The following is a 22,272-nucleotide window of genomic DNA, read 5'->3' on the forward strand; positions in this document are numbered from 1 at the left end:
GATCTCCTCTTCCACTAATTCATGTGGAACATAATTCAAAAGAGCATTCTCCCTTTCATTTTCAATGGGGCTCATGCAGAAGAATTTTCTGGTGGATTGTGCTCCATGAATTAACTAGAAACTATTTCCTGCACTGCCACCATTAATGCAATCAGTTGCCTGAGGTGGCCCCTCCATCATGCCTCATCACCTTCCCATACATAAAGGCTAAATGGTGGGGGCACCTTTGACTTACTTCTCCAAGTCCATAGTCATGTGCCTCAGAAAAGACCCGTCATTGCCTACCTCTTGTATGTCTGGAATCATTGCTCTGTTAATAAGCACAAAACATTATACTATCTTACAGCATGTTCCTATGCATATTTATTCAGAAGTGAGCCCCATCTGAAATCAGAGGGGCATATGCCTTAGGTGTGCTTAGGAGTATAGTATTAGGTTACAAATATGGATTTTTCACTCCAGGTGCTCTTGCAAAATGTACTTGCCTCTTAAAAAGAAATCTATACAATGAGTCCATTCCTTCTGCTCTTCCATTTGAACCTAGGATGTACTTTACAAAAACCTCAAATCATAACCTAACCTAACTCAAGTCTATATATATACTGCATATTTTTTTAAAACAGCAATTAAAACCCGCCTTCTTCAGGGAAGTTTCAAAGATTGAGGTGTATTTACAAAATAGAAATTGGACATCAAATCAGTCTTAACACATTGTCTTTGTCTTGGTGGAGACCTTCCTAATTCCATGGTTCTGTGAGAGGGATGAATTCCAGCAAAGTAGTCCAATTTTTTTTTCCTGCAGAGGATAATTTACAGTGCTGTGCTATATGGATAAGCAGAATTCTGACTGTCCAGGTATTGTCTAACGAGGGCAACAAAGATCTTTTCTCAGTGTGGGGCTGGGGTCAGCTTATTATACAGCCTCCTTTCTCCTTAAATGGGTTCTTGTCTTCTGGGATACCTTTTAAGAGTGGATCTTCAGCAGCATTGGATTCTATATAATTTTTGAGTTCTCCTGCTGTCTTGGAGACCTGTATGGAAGGGAAAAGAGCATAAGAATTGCCCTGCTGGATCAGGCCAACTAGTCCAACATCCTACAGTGAAACCCTTAGATCCTACAGTGAAAGCCCTTAGATCAGTACTTCTCAGTCTTTTTACTGCTGCGACCCAGAATGCTTTCTCACTTTTGGGTTGTGCTGGTGAATGACCCACTTTGTTGGCTGCATTGCGCTCTATAATGCCTTGCAGCTTCCAGGTAGTGCTGGCATGCAACCCACCAAAAATCAGGCTGCAACCCACTGGTAGATCATGACTCACAGTTTGAGTACCACTGCTGTAGGCAATCACCACCTTCAAACAACCCAAAAAGTATTTGCAGTCTTGAGTGATAGCACACACTGTCTACCAGGCCTGTCCCTTTCAAGACACCCAACCCAACTTCCATGGAATACATGGAAGTTCTGTGGGCCAAGGGGCTCTGTGCAACAGAATTTTTCCAGGAGAACATTCCTTTGTATTTCATCATAGCCAATGTTGAACTATTTCCCCATTCCAGCAGACTATTTGTATGATTCAGCAGGCTTACCCACCCAGCAGCGCCAGCTTGGTTGGCCTACGAAAGATAGCACTTACTGTTTTGAACAAGTGTATATGGAAATAGTTACCTTTTGTCTTTCAGTTTTCACTTCCTTTTTCAGCTGGTCTAATTCCATCTTTATGAGCTCTTTTTCAGTCATATCCTGGGCCATCTTGCCCTGTAATGCAGACATTAATCCACTTTAGCCATCTAAACACATCTAAAGCACCTCTGCAGCAAATGCAAACAAGTAGGTTATCTTCAGGGCTGTTTGCAACTAGGGTGGCCCCAACTTCAGAAACCCAGTGCCCTACAACCATGTGACTTTCGTTTTGCAATTCATATTCCACTAGTATGCCATTCTGGGGCTAGAGCATAAACACATTTTTAAAAGTTTTTTTTTTAAAGACTGTTTTAATGAAATTACAGAAATAAAAAAGTATTCCAGAGAAAGACCAAAATTTAAAATATCACCAAACCTGTACTCTCCAAAACCAGGTTGCTCACTCACATAAGAACCAGGGTTTAGTCAAGGGGAGCAGGGTGAAGATGGTGTTATAGGCAAGAGCACTGAGATGCTGCTTTTGAAGGGTTTTTTGGGTTTTTTTTTTGGAAGAACCTTAACCGAGAAGATCAGGATCAGAAAGAGGCAAACAGGAGTAAAAGAAAGAAAAGGATATATGAATTATTATTGAGTGATATCCCAAAGGTGGGGGAAGCACAGTTGTTAATATCTATGTGTGTTGTAGTTGTTTTGTTTTGTTTTTTTAATAAATAATAAAAAGAAAGAAAGAGGCAAACAGAAATTAATCTTGGTATATATGTTAACATCTAAGTTAGGGGTGTCAAACATAAGGCCTGTGGGCCAGATGCGACCCCTAGAAGCTCTTTATCTGCCCTCCCATTATAACCGGGTTCTCCCAGAGCCACCCTTCTGCCAAGGCATCACTTCACAGAGCACCTCTCAGCTGCCGAGCTGCCAAGTGAAACTTCAGCAGCACTGCTGAAAAGGTGGCCAAGCTCTCCCATATGTTGAAAATAGAATCAAGATTGGAATATTATCTGTCATTTGCAACTAATGAGTTCCTACTTGAGAAGAAAGTGCTTAATCCTGGCCATCATCTGCTTAATTACATCACTTTCTGCTTAATAATGTCACTTCTGGTCCTCAGCAGGTTCCATGAATGCTGTTTGGCCCACCGTGTGAAATGAGTTTGACACCCCTAGTCTAGGCAGCCATCTTTTGCAGGGGTTGCCCGAGAGATGGTATGTAGCTCATGCTACATTAATGCCGCAATTCTATACACACTTTTCTGGGAGTCAATCCTGCTGAACATAGTGGGATTTATTCTAAGTAAACATGCTGTCTAAGCCAACACTTTTATATTTAGACAAGTGATTTTTTAATCCAATATATATAAATTTGTTTTAAGTTATTATTACAAATATTTATACACCACTGAACTGCTACTGTATCTCACCCTAAGGCAGCAGTTCTCAAACTCCAAGGGAGTTTAGCTCCGCAGTAAGTTCTTGTGGGGGGGGGGAGGCAGCGACGCAATTGCCAGGATTGCGTTACTGTGAAGGGGTTCAGGGGCTTGGCTGGACTTACCAGAGCCTCCTGCAGCCTCCCAGGGGTGCGGGGAGCACTGCGCGACTGTCCGCGGGGCTCCCCAAAGCTTAAAAAATGAAAGCTGAGTGATCACGCTCACCCTCCGGAAAACTGGAAGTGGAGCGCAATTGCTCTGCTTTCACTTTTTAAGCTTCGGGGAGCCCTGCGGATGGTTGCTTAGGACTCCTCGCACCCTCAGGAGGCTGCTTCGGGGACTGGTAAGCATGCCAGTCCCTGGAGCCCCCTTAGCGACATGATCCTGGGATCGTGTCGCTGCCTCCCCCCTGCCTCTGCCCCTTAAGAGGGCAGAGGCTAGGGTCTTCACACTGGGGTGTCATGGTGCCAGTTTGAGAGGCCCTGCTCTCTCAAACTTGGAATGAAAAGAACCACATTTTTAAATGTAGGATAATAACAAACCCCAGTCATGTCTTCTCAGAAGTAAGCCCCATTAAATTCAGTGGGACTTACTCCCAGGGAAGTGTGTACAGGATTGTAGCCTTAGTTTCAGTGTAGAACTAAGTAGCAGGAGAAGAAAACGTTGTAGTGACAACTTCAACATTGACCACTATACTGCCATATATGAGTTAAAAACAAAGAACTGCTTCAACAGGACCACTATGCCATTAACATTATTTAATACAGACAAATGTATTTATTTGGCTCCAGGGCCTTAGTGTCCAGGTATGTAAACACAGATTACAAGTCTTCCATAGAGTTGTCTGTTCTTTTATAGCAGGATTTATTGTTTTAAACAGGGTGAAGACAGCCATACTACCAGACTCTCTCTGTGTGTGCATGTGCATTTCAGTTTTAAACATTTTAGAATCTGCATTTTTAACTAAGAATTCCTGTAAACCTTCTTTGGGCAGGGGAGAGAGGCAGAACCTGCTTTAGAGACAAAGGATGAATTGAAAACTTTATAAAGAAAACTAATTTCTTTATATACTACACTACCACACTACTAATTTCAGGAACTGTTGATCCACTCTATTGGCCTCCAAGGTGCTCAGAATGCCCTGTGGAAGCAACTGGAAGCAACATCTGGTCAAATCAGGAGTTGCATCCCCAAATTGGAAGTCGTGGAGGCCAAGAGAGTGAGTTGCTGGCCTGACATGACCCAGAAGTAGCCTACCAATAAGGTATTGCGGCATAACAAGGAGCATCGCATCAGACCCACCGCACATGTGGTTTTAACCCACAGTTTGGGAAACACTGGTTGATCTCATTCCCTCCCTCCCCCATACCTATGCATGCTTTTGCATATTCAAATTCAGTAAGATCACACATGGAAACCTGATTTGGTGCGTGCATTATGCTCAGTGGATCTAGATGTGTGTGTATTCAGGCAGATATGTGGATAGGATTAGTATGGATAATAGTCTTCTGGCACATTAAAAACTAACACATCTAATACAGCTACCTTCTCTGGATTTTCACAGAATTGCTGCTGCTTATCTGACTGGTCAGATGTTACATCCAACCATGCCTGTTCATGCCCCTGACTGCAAGGTGAGTGGGGCTGATCGAATGCCTCATCCTAATGGGCCCCTTGTTTCTTGGCAGCCAAGTGCCGCATGTCAGTGATTCTGTGATAGAATCTTGGCATTTAAACCAACCATTTGGAACAGAGCTGCATGATATTTTTGGCCATGATAGGAGACTTGCTTTGGTTATTATTATTATTATTATTTTATGTGGAAGCAGAGGTTCCCAGGAGCCTACTAGCTTCCATGTTTTTAGGCCATTTTGCATGCTTCACAAAGCACTTGTGGAAGTGAAGATTTCCAACCTGTGGGTTGGCAAAAACTGTTTCATCAATTACTTCTGTCTTTAAGCAGCTTATGCAGAGTCCTATTTTACCACCATATGTCCCTTATCTGGCTGCAAAAGCCCTCATTATTTCATGATTAAAACAAGGAAATAGGAAGTCCTGCAGAAAAATAATGGTGAGAAATTATGGACAATCTTGAATGAACTCCTGCTGATATCTCCACCTTTATCTCTGGTTTCTTCTCCATACAACCTCATTTGCTGTTGTCTTCCCTTGGACACATATGCACTACGGATGTAAGAGTCCTTCCCTCTCCCCAGGGAGAAAACTGTGAAAACTGTGTTCTCTGAGGAGTTAAGGCATTGATAAAAGAATTCTCAGCATGCTCACCAAATGCTAATTCCCAGAACTCACAGAAGGGGGCCATGACAACGTAGCTTATATAAAACTACTCCACATTTTTGCATCTGTGCTTTCTGCCACCCTGCTCTCTCTGCTTGGATCAGCTCCTCACTATCTTTGATAGCTTTTCTTTCTTTCTCTCTGCGACCCTGTTCAAGGCCCAGGATCTTCCACAAAGGCTGTCTGAGCCACCCTTTCCTTGCATGGATTCGTCCTTCTCTGCCACCAGATTCTCTACTCATCAGAAAGCCCCAACTTCATTCCCATCACAGCTCCTGTTTGCTTAAAGAACATTACAAGGCCTTTAAACAATGACTACGTTACATGACTATGTAACATATAATATGAATACTAAAAATTAGTATTTGTGGCAGCAGTCTGAAAAAAAATGTACTCTGGTTTTGTACAGTGCAAATGTGCAATATTCTTTGTAATCTAATACTTTACAAACTGGGTCCAACTGTTTCTGGACTGTACCATTTCAAGATTGAAGGTAAGGAAAACTTATAATGGAATGCTGCTGCCCACTCACCTCTTTTTAAACTCCACAGGCTCAGAAAACTGTTTGAGGGAGAAGGTCCTTCACCTAATTTCCCCCCTGTTTTTATGGGTGTAAACATTTAGCAAGTGAGAACATTCAAATATATGACTCTATGCCTGCAGTCCAGGTGGTACAGTCCAGGAACAGTCTTATCACTATAACAGAAAAAAAACAATTGTCAGGGCTGAGATTCAGGCTTTACCAGCAGGTTTCCCCTGACCCCTAGTGCTAACCTGAGAACATGAAGTAGTAAGGCACTTAGTATGCTGTCCAGAGACACAGTGCTTCATCTGTTCTGGGGCTAAGCGCTGATGTTTTTTTAAAAAAAAGCTGTGGGGTTGAAATTAAGCTCTATGTTCTCAGTCATTTGAGTGGGCTGATATAACTGGTACCACTTGTCTGTGTGAGTGGGAGGTTATTTCATGCAGTTGAGTCCTACACTGCACCACTAGCATCTTATGAGACGGGTGCATGACATGGTTCCATCCCACTTCAGAGATGTCCTGTCTGTTATTTTGCACAGTACTGCCAATATAGTAGGAAGGAAGCAGTCAGTCCTTGCTCTGGAGAAGAAAAAAATGCAGATTCCTTTTTTAAAGATTCTGTGTCCATTTTCAAGTTAAGATGTAGCAATAAGTTGCAGGCAGAGACTCAAGGCAGTATCAGTGCCACCACTAACCCTGATCACATGATGTCAACGCAGCTTTCTCAAACCTTCTTTTAAAAACCAGTCTGACCAGAACCAACAAAATCACCTTGTGATTGGTGAGCCTCTCTCTTTTGGTCATACTTTCTTCTAAAAGACAGGCACCAATCCATTGGTGAGTGTATATTAGCAGAAGTTGGTTCCAAGGTGTGGTCTAACAGCCCATGTTTGAAGTCATAAGAAACATAAGAACAGCCCCACTGGATCAGGCCATAGGCCCAACTAGTCCAGCTTCTTGTATCTCACAGCGGCCCACCAAATGCGCCAGGGAGCACACCAGATAACAAGAGACCTGCATCCTGGTGCCCTCCCTTGCATCTGACATAGCCCATTTCTAAAATCAGGAGGTTGCACATACACATCATGGCTTGTAACCCATAACGGATTTTTCTTCCAGAAACTTGTCCAATCCCCTTTTAAAGGAATCCAGGCCAGATGCCATCACCACATCCTGCGGCAAGGAGTTCCACAGACTGACCACACGCTGAGTAAAGAAATATTTTCTTTTGTCTGTCCTAACCCTCCCAACACTCAATTTTAGTGGATGTCCCTGGTTCTGGTGTTATGTGAGAGTGATGTGATGGTTCTAGTGTTGTGTGTGTGTGTGTGTGTGTGTGTGTGTGTGTGTGTGCGAGAGAGAGAGAGAGAGAGAGAGAGAGAGAGAGAGAGAGAGAGAGAGATGTGATAGAGCATCTCTCTATCCACTTTATCCTTCCCATGCATAAAGTCATGTTGTTGAAACTAAGCAGGTTTAGGCCTGCCCTGTGTCTGGATGGAGACTGGATGGAGGTCTGGATGGCCCAGTCCTATAAAACTTTCCAGCACCAATGCAGCAAGGTAAGGGAACAAACATTCCCTCACCTTGAGGAGGACTCCATGACTACCTCTCCATCACAGGATGCACGACATACCTTGTTGGCACAGCTTAATCAACACTGGAAAGTTGGAAAGGATTGGGTCCTGAGAACCCCAAGTAGAAAAAAGGAAGAATGAAACAAACAAAACTTTCCTTGACTGCTTCCACCAGAGGGCAAGGACCCCCCTCCACGCAGGTATAAACACAACTTTTGCTTGAAGAATATTTTCAGTTGGGAAAAAAAGGTCATGCAGAAGTCCTATATTAAGATGAACAGCCCACAACAGGTTGAAGAATGTCTTTCCTCAATGGATAGTGACTCAATCAATTTGAATCATCCCTCCCGGAATTAGAGAGAAGCTCCAAAGGAGATGTTCCTTGCTGCCTTGAGGACACTGTGATTTTGGAACATTCATCCATATACAAATACACAAGAGTTTTTGGATGATATTTTGGTGCTGTTTCAGACCTGTCGCGGAAATACTCCCAGCATGGTGTCCTCACTTTGAGGGAAACTTTATTGAAACTGCTTTATTGAAAACATGACTAACAGTTTACTAACCTTGCTGCTATTTCCAGGCAGAAGTTAAGAAGTCCTTTGCTAGAGTTTTTTCCATTCGTGAGACCCAAAGCGCTTCATTATCGCTAATTAATTAAGCCCTGTGAGAAAGGTAAATCTTATCTGTATGTGGAGACCTGTGACCTTGTAGGCTGGTGGCTTTCCAAGATCAGGAAGTGGCTTTCTAAGATCAGGAAGCAAAACCAGGTTGATGCTTTGGAATTGTTTGTTCAGGTCTGAGAACCCCTGAGAACACAAGCCTGTGGCAGCTGCAGGAATTTTAGCCCTGAGTGATTTCCAACCACTTTCTCTCATTTTGAGCTGCTTTCGTGAATACATTGATGTGTGCTTTATTTGGTTTTTGTGGTGTGCCTAAAGCTGAATCTAGCCTGAATTCTGTGCAAAGAACACACTGTGAACCAAGTCTTATGGAGGCTCTACCAAAAGAAGATTATGGTTTATTATCTGCTCCTGGGGGAACCTTTCAAAAAAATGGAATTGGCCAAGATGTAGTGATCTTTGTTCATACATTGGGATGCTGGGGTTGAACTTATATCCAAAGAAAGTCATGAAAAGTCCCACTGACTTGAGTTACAGTAAGATCCAGGATCCCCCAAAAAACCATCCAAAGGGAATATACCCAAAGGGAATATACATGTGACTTTCAGGACAAATAAAGCAAGAATGTTAGAAGACTTTTGTATATTTATTAATGCTATAGCTTTAAATTTAAATTATTAAAAATGTGCACTACAATAATGATGTTCGAGAATGACCATGGAACAAAGACTTTCAAACTGGTTTTCTGTGAATTTGTGAATTCCTACAAATCTTATAAGGGATTCCACAATGAGCACTTATTTGTTTAATGGTGGTCTTCTGCTCTTCCTCAGTGGAAACTGGGACAACATAGAACAATTGGTTCTTCTGCTCTGCCCCCCCCCCAATATTGTCAGGACAGCAGCCTTGTGAGTTTAGTTAAAGAGATGGTGACTTGCCCAGTTCTACCTAATGAGCTTCATGTCTAAGTGGAATTTGGATCCCTGGCCCTAGCCCAGCACTCTTAACATCTATATGATTCAGACAGTGGCCATTACTATGGAGATAAATCATGGCATATAAGCTCTTCAAGATAACTTCCATACCACCACTAGTCATCTTCTGCCATACACAGCTGAAACCGAGTCTGGGCTATCCTCTCAGTTTATGTGGAATAAGGGTGACACCCAATAAGCTTGGTAAGAACCCTGTGTGTGCTTGGTAAGAACTGAGTGTGCATTCCACAATGCCTTCTGGAATCCTTTACAAAACAGATGAGCAGGGGGTTCTCCATTGGACAAATTAAGGTATGCTTTCCATGTTGAAACTTGAAAACTCCAATCCCAGAGCAGAAAATCACTTCATGATCTAGCAAGAGCTTGTGGAGCCATGGACCAAGTTGGATTTCTCCAAATTTAAACTGTGTAACAGATGTAAATCAAAACAAGATACCTGAGCAGCTTGCACAGCCTTTCCCTCAGAAATAACTTGGAATAAGTGTGCGTGTGCACGTATACCATTTAATGGCATGATAACTGTAAGATGGCAAGCAGACAGGGACTGATAATGAACGTCCCATCTAGTTGCTAGGTGAGAGGGAAGGAAGTGTCTATTTTATCGGTCTTATTCTTCAGCTCAGACACTTCCCCAACTTCCTGGTCCCTATATGATCTCCCTCCCCCCATGTTGTCTATAATCACCTCCTCTTTCTCTTGTTTGGCCATTGGGACAAAGTATTTAATCCAGTCTGCATTATTCAGTTCAAATGTCCTGGTCCTACTTGTGCTAATACTGACCAAGTCTATCATCATCACCATCACCTAATAATAATAATATATCATACTATTCATGTAATTTATATAATTTACTTTGAATTAAATCTAATTAGTTCATATAATAATAATAATAATAATAATAATAATAATAATAATAATAATAATAATAATAATAATACAGGTATTTCTATACCGCCTTTCTTGGTCCTCAGATTTCTCCTCGGACTTTATTCAAGGCGGTTTACATAGGCAAGCTAATTAAATCCCCGTAGGGATTTTTACAATTTGAAAGAAGGGTTCTATCTTTCAAGAAACCACAACATTCAGAAGTTTCTTTCTGATCTGGTTGCGACATTCTGGCCTCCATCCTCCCATGCTCAGAGCAGATGGAATAACTCGGCTCAGCTTGTCAGCTGCTTCAAGGTCGCACGGTGCCAGTGGCCTCAAACTGGCGACCTGAGGATGTTATCTTCAGGCAAACGGAGGCTCTACCCTCTAGACCAGACCTCCTGCCCAGGTACAACTGGTTTAACAGGACCAATATGATGATACTATTTATTATTTTTAAGTGCCTAAAAACAAGACAGAATGACAGAACCCTGCTGCAAGCTTACAATCTATATAATATCGCCCAATACTTTTACCATTTCAGAGCCAAAGTAAAGGAGATTAGAAATGCATTATACAGTAGTCATCTTTTTAAATTTATGGCAGCTGTAGGGGCCCAAATCCAGATTGGAACCATGCTGTGGAGGGAATGACTTTAATCTTTTCCCTCTGCACTATGTTCCCCAACAAAAGTGACTTGTTATATGTCCCTAGAGGTGCAAATAGGAGCCTTCTCTCCTGAAAAATAGCAGCTGAGAGTGTGATTTTCATCAGGAAAATAGTGCAAGGAGAGTTACTCTCCCTTCCTCAGTCCTGATGGAGATTTGGATCCCTGCAGCTGTTTTTGTTTTAGTATACAGAAGTGAAAATGTGAAAACCCAGTTCTTGCCTCATCTATTTTGGTTCTAATTGCAATGCATAAACTTTCAAAATTGTTTTAAGCAAATTTGCAAAATGTGACATCCTGGGGTATGGAGTTTCAGTTTCTTCAGCTGTAGTGGAAAAAAAAATGCCCAAAGGCATCTCTAGGTCAAACTGTTGTTAACTCAGGATTACTTCCCCATTTCTTATTATGTATCTTGGGGTTTACAGATACATTGACCTTTTGCTGCAAGAGCTTCCCCTACTAGTGCGTATAGCACTTCAACCTTATGCTGCTATTGCAGTGCCTGGAGGAAGAAGATCTGGTAAAATGTTCTACCACTGGCAGATACTCTCATGGTCTGCCCAGGAATCAGCACTTCCACTTTAAACTAGCACCAAACTAGCAAATGCAAGCCCTGGCAAGAACCTGATGTGGACATTGGTGCTGTGAAATACGGTAATTCCCAGGCAAATTATCTGAACTCAGACTTGCTAGTTTGGTTTGCTAAAATGCTCTCAACAATTATGAATGGACATGTTTTTCGAAGCCTGGGTTAGATTTACATATACAGTGTATTCACAGTTTAGGGAGTGTGGTTTATAGTACAATATAGATCTGCAATTTTCAACCACTGTGCTGCAGCACATTGATGTGCAATATTAGGAGGAACATTGGGGGATATGAGCCCCAGACCGGCAGTCAATTGTCAACTGTCAAAAAAAGGATAGTGTGCCTTGATAGTTTTAGCTCCTTCTCAGTGTGCCATGAAATGAAAAAGGTTGAAAATTGCAGATATAACTTGAATCTTCTTGCATTTTACATAGATCATAGATACTTCATTTTCTTTCTGTTCCTTTTTTCATTTTTGTTTGTGTTACTTTGTTTCAATGTATTTTTTTCCTCTCACTAAAAAAATTAGTTTGGTTTGTAAAAACCCCCCTCATTTGGATATTGATCTGCATTCCTTATTATGGATACTTTTCAAGTGAAAGGTTTTACAGACTTTAAATATTTAACATTATGGCCTTAGAATTCCTAAGTGGAACTTAATAACGGGATGGTGTCATATTTTAAATCTCCTTTAATCCATTTTTGCCCAGCCCACAGGTGTACACATTTGGCCCCTGTTGTGCATATGCAACGTCGGGCAGAAATGGCTTAGAGTCACATTTCCAAAGTTCATCTTGACCATTTTTTGGCAATTAAAGAACAAAAAATCTGAAATTTTGTCAAACTTTGAATTTGTTCAAAAGTTTCAATTTGGTTGCAGTACTCAGCCCTTGTGGTGAAGCTAGATGTTAGCTATGCAAAGTTGTGTGCATTTGTCCTCCAAATTTCCAAAAACAACAGCCTCAAAGGCAGAGGCTGCAGTTTAGAGTAGAGAAGGGGTGGGGGCTGCTTAATCCTTTCCCATCAGACGTTTTCCACCCAGAACTTCCCCCAGCTACTTCCTCCTAACATGGCGGGGGAGGGGAGAAAAAAAAAGCATCTTCTCCCTTGTGTGAGAAAAGCAACTGGGGAGACTATTGAGTGGAAAAAATGAGGGAGGAGGTTAAGCAGCCTCTTCACTTGCTGTTGTAGTCTCCTGTGTCGACTTTTAATTTTTAAAAGATTGCGGGGGAGGAGACGCACACAATGGCATGCAATGTCTATTTTGGCCCTTACTGGAGAGATCAATATAAGTAAGCTATTTTAAACCAGCTGAAGCCTTTATCTGAAGGAGGCAGGAAGTGTTCTGTATGTTTTCTACTTTGTGTGATTGAGCCCTAATTATATTAAACTTTCTACCTCGTCTTTTGAGTTGGGTGTACACCCCCCTTCAATTTTGGCCTGGAAATTTACTTTTAAATTTTGGTTACGGCTCTTTTTTAAGTCTGATCCTGATTCCCTTCTTGCCCATTTTCTTAAAGACTCTTTCCAATCTTCTTGGTCTTTGTTTTGCATGTCCAAACTAGCATCTGTTGGTACTTCTCTAGACTCGCTTCTCAACAGTGATTTTAATCAGGCATTATCTCTTATTTATGAAAGACTTGGTGAGTCTGAATTTTTATGGTTATCATCTGATCTGAATCAGGTTTGTTCCCCTATGTATTATGGTATTTTTCCTTCCTTTGCCAGTTGGTATTCTTATCTTTATTCTTTTACGGATCCCCTCGAGAGGAGGGCTTTTATGTTAGCCCGGCTGAATATCTTCCCTTCTGCAGTGTTGAGCGGTCGCTACTCGCGGATACCCTTTGATCAAAGGTGTTGTAACCGTTGCGGCATTGAGCCTGATTCAGTTATTCATTATCTCTGCGTCTGTCCTGCGTTTCGTATGCTTCGCCGCTCTGTTCTAGACCCTGTTTTTTCAAGCTACTCTGGCCCCTCCCATTTTCTAGCAGCATTTCTTCTACACAATTTTTCGCAAGAAACGACATCGCTTGTTGCCAAGTTTCTTGCAAAAGTTTTTATCTTTAATAGTTCAAGGTAGCCCTGATTGGTATGTTGAGTGTGCACTTTATTTGTGGTCTGTTTCTTGTGTCTTGTCAGTGGGCTTATTGCAACTGTGTATTTATTTATTTATTATGTATGCCAATACAGGTTTTCGGAATTTGAATTAGTGTTGTTGAAGAGGTGAACCGAGTTTCAGAGCTTCCTCGTTCTGGGAGATCTGCATGACCGCTGGGGACCAGGAGGAGAAGGGGGGGCTCCACAGATGGGAGCTTGATAAGGAATGTACAGAGATCCACACCTACAGAAGGGTCCCTGCTTGTGCTCAGACAACTCCTAAGGCAGTGCTGCTGTTCTCCCCTGCCATCTGGTAAGCCTAGGCTTGTGGGGCTGCTTATCCGTTAACTGGGAGATTAGTAGTAGACCATCTTTGTCCTTTTCCCAGTGCCATTTTGCAGTTCCCTGATGTTCTGATCCCTGACTCTGGCAGGGGGCCAAACTGCTGCTGCTGCTGCCTTCTTCCAATTGCCTCCTGGTAAGCTTCCCCATTTGGTCTCCAGCTGGGAGCTGGGCAGTGGAAGGGTGAAAATCCTCCTTCACCATAGCTGGTGGTGGCTCGAATCTATCAATTTCCCAGTTTCTGAGCATCGTGAATGGGTAGCTGGTTCACGCATGCATTTTCCAAACCATGGGGGGAGCACACCATTGGGGCTCCCCACAGGACTTTTGCTCTTGTGTCCTCACTAATCTAGAGCCAACACTGATGATAAGCTCCCAACAAAGGCCACAGGGAACATGCAAGCATCTTGTGAACCAAAAAGATCCAGCTGCATTTCCCAGATAAATATTCTGTACTCCCAGTCAAGGCCAGCCAATACGGGAAGCAGCCTGGGGTGTCAGAATTTAAGAGGCACCAGGCAATTTTGGGAAACCCTCAAAGGGGGAATGCATTTCCCTTTCTGTCCTAGAATTCTGGGACAAAATATGAAATGAATGTCCCTATGATTGTTCCCGCAACTGTACCCGTTTCCCTCACTCCACTCACACACTGCGAAGTTGCAATGGAAAAACCAGGCAATCCTATCTCCCCTGCAAAGAAACAATATGCTACGGGACAGCTAAATTGTTTTTTGCCTAGGGCGAAAATATAGTTTGACAGCAATGCTTCCCCCGACCGCCACAGCATCCAAACACACAAAAATTGCCACGCGGATGGGTCCTGAATTGTCCGTCACTGACAATAGCTGAGATGTATATTCATCTGAGGTCACTGGTAATGTGCAACTCAGCAGCCTCTAGACTAGAAAAACTGTGGCAGCAGCATTAAGCTATGTGTGAGTTGTCACACGTGGATAAACAGCATCTATTTCATTCACTTGTAGTTCATTGAGATTTTCCTTGCATGGCATAATGTACCAACCCTACCTATAGCAAAGCCCAAGCCAGACAATTGGTTTTGCATTGAATTGAAGTGGGTATGACAGAGACATTGTTGCCTGTGGTATGCATGTATATCCCATTCTCACCTCTGTTCAAAAGGTTTTTAAGAGTTTTGAGGTGCCTCAAAAATCTATGACACATATTTGATCAGAGAAATGAATGGGAAAAAGTGTGCATCAGCATATGTTCCAAGGACAACAGTACCTCTATCATTCAATTTTTTAATTCTCTTTCAAATAATCCTCTTTCATTAGCCCAAACATGCTACTGAAATCTGTTTTTGTATGCAGATTGCAAATCTGGGTGCAGATTTGGGATATAAGGTTGTAGTCCTAAACACATTTACTTGAAAGTAAGTGTCTCAGAATTCCAGGACTGGCTCTTTTCTTCCAAGTAAATGCCTATAGGGTAACCTGCCACACATCTAAGTGATATTCTCCATCACATATACTCCTGACCCTGTGAATGGGAGCAAACCTACCTCTTTTGATGCGTTTCCCCCTCCAAAGCTCCACGGTGTTTAGAGATATCTCTGCCAGAGTTGGTTAGATGGGCTCTTCTGTACCGTCCACCTCCTGGTTGGGAGATGTCTTTGGCTTTAGGTAATGGCCTGCTTTGGAAGTGATTGTCTTCTGTCCTTAATCTGATAATAGACTCAGCAAATTAGAACTGGTCAGGTGTTAGGAATTAACCTCAAAGCCCAGGGTAAGCACAGGGAGAGGAGACAACAGATGGTCTGTAAAAAAGTAGATCAATAGATCTATCTGAACAGTAGACAAAACTTTTAATTTAAAGACTGCAGAATTACTTCCAGAACTCTCAGTCCTCAAGGATTCATAATCGTTGAATGAGATGCTACTAGTATGCTGTTGGGTTGCCATTCCTACAACCCAATTACTCTAGAGTTGGTCTATTAAGGGTCAGTGAGGTAATTGTAGAGACATTGCATTGTTTACTCAGCTCCAAATCCTGTTTTTGTTGCTAAGACCAAACTCCTGAGAGATGTAAGTACAGGAGTACAGTAAATACACAGGAGCTGTGTCCTCTGAGCATGGGTAGAGTGCATTTCCCTTGCCAAGAAGGGACCACACATCTGAAATAGTCAGGCAGTGCTTCTAGGTCATGATGGGGATAGCATTAAAGTAGGTCCTTAATAGCATTAAGGAGACAGTCAGTCCCCTCCATAGTTGCTGGCTCATGCATACCAAGGTCAAATTCAAGTTGAAATTGTGGGCACAGTCTCTCAAGCCATTCTGTAGGAGTCAGCTTCCTAAAGTTACTTACAGCACAATCCTATGCATGACTACTCAGAAGGAAGTCCCATCTTAGCCAATGGGGCTTAGTCCCAGGAACATGTGCATAGGATTGCAGCCTTAGGGCACAATCCTAACCAAGTTTCTGGCACTAATGTAGCCACAGTGTAGCCACAAAGTAAGGGAACAAACATGCCCTTACCTCGAGGAGGCCTCCTTGACTGCCTCCCCACTGCAGGATACAGTGCATGCCATGTTGCCACAGCTATGTCAGTGCTAGAAAGCTGGTTAGGATTGCACCTTTAGTTGCTTAATGTGAGTAGAACTGGGTGGATGTCAAGGTGGCAGTGTGTGTTCTCCATTACCAGGTCCAAGTGCAGCGTCTCCAGCCTTATAACAGATTTGACTTCCAGAAAGTGGAAAAAAACCCCTGCTTGGGCATTAATTTCCCATTTACTGACATCTGAGGGATACACTATAAATGTGTTCTAAGCAGCATAAGGCACTAAATTCTGTGTAGAGTTTGTGGGCAGGTATTTGATCTTGTTACCAGATTACACCATGTTGGTTGTCTGCTTCAACGCAGGGTGATCAGATACAATGTGCCTTTAACCATGGTATAGAAGAGGGAATTTTGGCAGGTGCAGCTTTTTAAACCCTTCCATGTTGAGCTGTATTCGCATTCCCTCTTCTATACCATGCTTAAAAGCATTATATATAAAAGACATTATATATCTGGACTTTCAGAAGGCGTTTGACACGGTCCCTCACCAAAGGCTACTGAAAAAACTCCACAATCAGGGAATTAGAGGACAGGTCCTCCCATGGATTGAGAACTGGTTGGAGGCCAGGAAGCAGAGAGTGGGTGTCAATGGGCAATTTTCACAATGGAGAGAGGTGAAAAGCGGTGTGCCCCAAGGATCTGTCCTGGGACCGGTGCTTTTCAACCTCTTCATAAATGACCTGGAGACAGGGTTGAGCAGTGAAGTGGCTAAGTTTGCAGACGACACCAAACTTCTCCGAGTGGTGAAGACCAGAAGTGATTGTGAGGAGCTCCAGAAGGATCTCTCCAGACTGGCAGAATGGGCAGCAAAATGGCAGATGCGCTTCAATGTCAGTAAGTGTAAAGTCATGCACATTGGGGCAAAAAATCAAAACTTTAGATATAGGCTGATGGGTTCTGAGCTGTCTGTGACAGATCAGGAGAGAGATCTTGGGGTGGTGGTGGACAGGTCGATGAAAGTGTCGACCCAATGTGCGGTGGCATTGAAGAAGGCCAATTCTATGCTTGGGATCATTAGGAAGGGTATTGAGAACAAAACGGCTAGTATTATAATGCCGTTGTACAAATTGATGGTAAGGCCACACCTGGAGTATTGTGTCCAGTTCTGGTCGCCGCATCTCAAAAAAGACATAGTGGAAATGGAAAAGGTGCAAAAGATAGCGACTAAGATGATTACGGGGCTGGGGCACCTTCCTTATGAGGAAAGGCTATGGCGTTTGGGCCTCTTCAGCCTAGAAAAGAGACGCTTGAGGGGGGACATGATTGAGACATACAAAATTATGCAGGGAATGGACAGAGTGGATAGGGAGATGCTCTTTACACTCTCACATAATACCAGAACCAGGGGACATCCACTAAAATTGAGTGTTGGGCGGGTTAGGACAGACAAAAGAAAATATTTCTTTACTCAGCGTGTGGTCGGTCTGTGGAACTCCTTGCCACAGGATGTGGTGCTGGCGTCTAGCCTAGACGCCTTTAAAAGGGGATTGGACAAGTTTCTGGAGGAAAAATCCATTATGGGGTACAAGCCATGATGTGTATGCGCAACCTCCTGATTTTAGGAATGGGTTAAGTCAGAATGCCAGATGTAGGGGAGGGCACCAGGATGAGGTCTCTTGTTATCTGGTGTGCTCCCTGGGGCATTTGGTGGGCCGCTGTGAGATACAGGAAGCTGGACTAGATGGGCCTATGGCCTGATCCAGTGGGACTGTTCTTATGTTCTTATGTTCTTATGCATAGGCACTCTATCCTCCATTGTATCTGATCACCCCAAATCAGTTTTGCTAAAGAGAGTTTATGTCTTGGTGACAAAATTATCAGGCCCCACCCATAAAGTACATCACACTTTCCAAAGAGTATTTTAACTCTCTCCCCTGGCTGCTCTATGCCCCAGTTTAACCAATGGTTAGTGCTTTAATTGACAAGGGCTGCAATCCTAACCATACTTTCCTGAGAGTAAGAAGCATTGAACAAAATAGGACTTACTTCTGAGTAGACCTGGTTAGGATTGTGCCCATAGTGTTCTTCCCCTTCCTTCCCTCAAGTATGTGACATGCTTTATGAGTGATCCCTCATTAAAGAGAGAGCAAAAAAGAGGCAGGTACTGTAGCTGCTGAGAAAATGAGGACTCTGGTCATGGCAGCACCAATTTCATGCACCTCCTTCAGAGCACCCTCATGGCATTCATGCCATGAACATTATTTATGTCATGTAAGTATGCGCAATTTTCTTCAGAAGCAAAGGTCAGCACCCTCTGGCCTCTACCATTGACACTGCAGCTCCCTGGCTAGTTTCCACAGCTCACAGTTTGGAAACCACTGTTTTAAGGGATGAGACTTGAAATAAAAAGAGTTCTATTCATTTGAAGCTACAGTTTTCTGCGCATGGTGAAGATTGGCTGTCCTTCCTGATGTCACCTTAAAAAGTTGTTGTTGGCATCCTTCAGTCTCGGAATACTATGGTGTCATGCTCTGAATGGTGGTTCTGGAACAGTGTCCTCTCCAGTGCGCAAAGCCTGGGTAAAGTAGGTATGGAGGATAGGCTGTTACCCATGCAGCAAATCCCCCCTCTCCACGTCGCTGAAATGGTCCAATGGAAAGGCAGAGGCCAATACGGTTGGTTCCAGCGGCGTCGCAGGAGTTGCCAGAACGTGACTGTGTTCAGCCATGAACTGCCTCAGGGACTCCGGCTCCGGATTTTGCCTCCTTCAGGTTGACTCCTGAAGCCTTTTCCATGACTGGATGTAGCCACAAGGCAGTGGAGGTTTGGGATCAGAGTTTTCCTTCTCTCAGATGAGCTGCCTTCCCAGGCTGATGAGTCCCATCTACCCTTAAAAAAAACCCTCTTTCAATCCCTGAAGATGTTTGCATTTCTTTTTAAAAAGTGTCGTTTTAAAAATAGTTAAAACGATTTGAAGTTTTAGTGACAAATTAACAGATAAATGGAAACAATGTTTAAGCTGCACTTTTAAAAACAAGAAAAGGAAGACAGCCCTGCTGAAGCAGGCAGGGAGGGACAAGACTGATGGCTGAGCCAGTGTTGGATGTGCTGGTACAGGTGCCTGTCACTCTTGTTTCACAGCCAGGAGGAAACTGGGTTCACAACTCAGCTGGAGAATTTGCCTTTGTCTGCCTTTACTCTGCAGTTCAAGGAGGTCAGTGGAAATATTCTGGGCTCCATCCTGTTTATGTAAGCCCAATATATCAGATAGGTTAAGAATGCATGTGAGCCAATGACTGGGCATGACTGACAACAAAGTAAAATGCGTGCAGTTAAAGCAACAATAGCAACCAGTTCTCCATGAATAAAATATAAATGCTTCAAAGCTTCGCATAAAAATCTAGCAAATGAAAATATATATCATTTGCTTTATGAGTCCTGCATTGCTACATTTTTGGCCCCTGGCCATCGTTGGTGCACCTCTGTTGTGAGTGCTGACTGCCATAAAGCAGTCAGTGCTGGTCCTAAATCCTTCCCATGTGCTCCAGAGGAACTGGATGCAGTTGCCAGTAGAAGTAAGGTGGCAGGGGAGGGTGGAACAGGGTGATGACAGGACAGGAGATGGGTGAACTGGGTCTGTGAAGGGGGCTGGTTAAGTGGCAGCCACTGAATCCTAATTCCCTTCCTGGACCTGATCCCACAATGAAGGCTCACGTGGACCTGCGTCAGCAATTTCACTAGTGCAAGTCCAATTAGATCTCCCTGCACCATGGAGACTTACCCAGAAGAGACCTCCACAACTGCCGCCCCCCCACCATAGGATGCAGTGGTAGCCATTTTGGTGCTGCTGCATTGGAGGGAAACAGTAGGACTGGGCTCTAAGGCTACATCCTACACCCTTACATTGAACACAGTGGGATTTACTTCAGAGCAAATATCGCAGTGAACAACTTGCAGTGACATTCTGTTGCATTTCTGCAGTCTTGGGTTTCTGCCAAGGTGGTGTCTGATTCACTATCTGTTCCCACAGATGCTTTTAAAAAAGATTTCCTCACTTTCATTATGATGCTTGTGTGTGGTTTTGCATCCTGCACATGATAAAATGTGTTTTGTACACTGGTCTCTTCTGGTCTAATTCTTGCAAGTAACAAAATTAATTTGTTTCATGTGTGTATCTTGGAGCTGTCTTGTCCCTTTGTTCCCTTCATTCTCTTCTATGCACTCTTTTCCTTGAAGGGAAAAAAATGATTCAAAAACCATGAAATATGGAACCAGAGTAGTCCAGTTAACACTGACGGGAGAATTCATAGTTATGGCTACAAATTTAGTACTGGGGACGCATTCCCAGAGAACAGGGGGCTTGTAGAAATGGCCAGGTGAGGCTTTATTTGCTATTTTGTTTTTTGACAAGATTTGCACTACACACATTGGCACACTTCCCATTCATGCACACACGCACATGGGGGGGACGACGAGGAAAGAGAGAACCTGGACCTTGCCTTCACGCTAACGCTGACAGGAAATGTTCCTGTGCCATTTTCTCTGCTTCATCCTCTGGTGGTGAAAATGGAGGGCAACTGTTGGTAATTCTTTTGGATTGAGTATTTGAGAAATTCTGAGGAATGTCTCAGTCCACTAGTGGTCCCATTTTTCTTCAGAAATCCCCTTGACCGTCATGTCTTGGCATCATTCGCAACACATTTTGGAAGGGAAATTCCTGGCAGCAGCTCTTCAGTGAAAATGTCCAGCTCAGCATTCATGCACTCTTAATGTACCTGATTAATGTAGGTAGTTTCGCTCTAGCAGTCAGAACAGACATGAACATTCCATAACACAACAGTTCAGCTAGTAGTTGCAGGAGGAGAAGGGGTATCATTTATTTGACTGCCCGGCTTCTGTGACCTCACAGCAGCCCTAGTGAGATCTCAAAATCTATTTTGTAACTAGCAAAACTACTCTTCTTGGGTGAATCTATGTGTTCTGCGTTCAAGGAGCAATTTCATACCACATGTTCTCATCTGAACAATACTGTTCCAACCAAATGTGTGAAAAGCAGCCTCTGTAACATAGAATCCTGAAGAGAGGTTACCACATCCATCTCCACCATAGATCTAACCCCCCCCCCCCAACTATGAACTATTTGCCCTCTTCTGTTGCTGGCATACTAACAGTTTAGTCTACAATTATCGTTCTTTGTTCTCTCATTAAAAAAAATCCCAACACAATCATTGCCAGACTGTTGCAATCCAGTTTTTAGGTGTTTCTCTCGCTCAGTCTGTGTGTGTGGGTGTGTTGAAGTTGCAGGGACAACCTACCCAGTGTGGACTGGCAAAGCACTATTGAGGCTAATGTGCCTTTCATTAAAAGCTTCCTACTTGTACGTTCTGCCGTTTATAAAGATTCCTTTTGAGCACGGTGGCAGGACTACCAATTAACATCTTGTTAATTGGCCCTTGTATAAAATCTTAATTGACACTTAGTGTTCGTTCCTGTCCTGGGGTGGGGGGCGGACTTCAGCGACTTACTTCTTCTCCTTTAAAGACATTTTTAAAATAGCAAAATAGCTTTGCTGAACAGGGCTGGCTTCTGAATAAATGTTAGAAGGTTCTTGGCCATTGGAATGGATGCTGCTGAACAATATCTGTTAAGTACCTCCGCTTTAATTCCATTTCTAGCTGACTGCAATAAAGCAATGTCTCTGGTGCATAATTGTGGGGCCTATTGTGGACCTTGTCTGAACCCTCTTTGACTACCTGAAGCATCAGAAAGATGCTCCATCCAAAGATGTCCACATTTACCAGAAGCATGTACCTCGGTGGAATATTTGAACAAGGTAAACTTTCAGCTGCTGCTACAGCAGGAACATCACATCTTACTAAGCAAGCCTAGACATCCACCTACCTTGCTTAGTAGTGAAAGTCAGCTCTGCTCCCAAGATCTTTGCACTCAGTAAGGCAGGCCAGCTTCAAACAATACTGGCTTCCTCTCTGGATAGTTCCTTCCCCCACCCAACATTTCCTCAGTTAATTCCTGCCACTTTTGTTCTTGCGTCACTCATAATTTCCAGATCTGACTTGTAGAATGGAGATGTTCATGTTCCACAGGCAGAGGGATGG

The 22,272-nt window shown here is 43.1% G+C and overlaps 1 protein-coding gene across 2 annotated transcripts; it reads right to left on the reverse strand.

Moving 5' to 3' along the window:
- Nucleotides 1–652: 652 nt before the first annotated feature.
- Nucleotides 653–22,136, reverse strand: GNGT2 (G protein subunit gamma transducin 2). 2 transcript variants are annotated; one of them, XM_066628938.1, is made up of 3 exons: nucleotides 22,058–22,136; nucleotides 1,665–1,754; nucleotides 653–1,031 (listed from the first exon to the last, which is right to left on the reverse strand). In XM_066628938.1, the coding sequence occupies exons 2-3, from the start codon at nucleotides 1,746–1,748 to the stop codon at nucleotides 906–908; spliced, it is 210 nt and encodes a 69-aa protein (XP_066485035.1). In that variant the 5' UTR covers nucleotides 1,749–1,754; nucleotides 22,058–22,136; the 3' UTR covers nucleotides 653–905. The 2 variants fall into 2 exon arrangements, with proteins under 2 accessions (XP_066485035.1, XP_066485034.1); XM_066628937.1 differs by lacking the exon at nucleotides 22,058–22,136 and adding an exon at nucleotides 15,162–15,368.
- Between the last annotated feature and the right edge of the window lie 136 nt (nucleotides 22,137–22,272).

Source organism: Tiliqua scincoides, chromosome 5, assembly GCF_035046505.1.
Source record: "Tiliqua scincoides isolate rTilSci1 chromosome 5, rTilSci1.hap2, whole genome shotgun sequence".
Classification (NCBI taxonomy): Eukaryota; Metazoa; Chordata; class Lepidosauria; order Squamata; family Scincidae; genus Tiliqua; species Tiliqua scincoides.

Excerpts from the sequence above, each read along its gene's own strand:
- GNGT2 (XM_066628938.1), bottom strand. The coding sequence starts at position 1,748 with ATGGCCCAGGATATGACTGAAAAAGAGCTCATAAAGATGGAATTAGAC. Across the intron at positions 1,032-1,664 it reads TGAAAACTGAAAGACAAAAG|GTCTCCAAGACAGCAGGAGA; the intron begins GTAACTATTTCC and ends CCTTCCATACAG.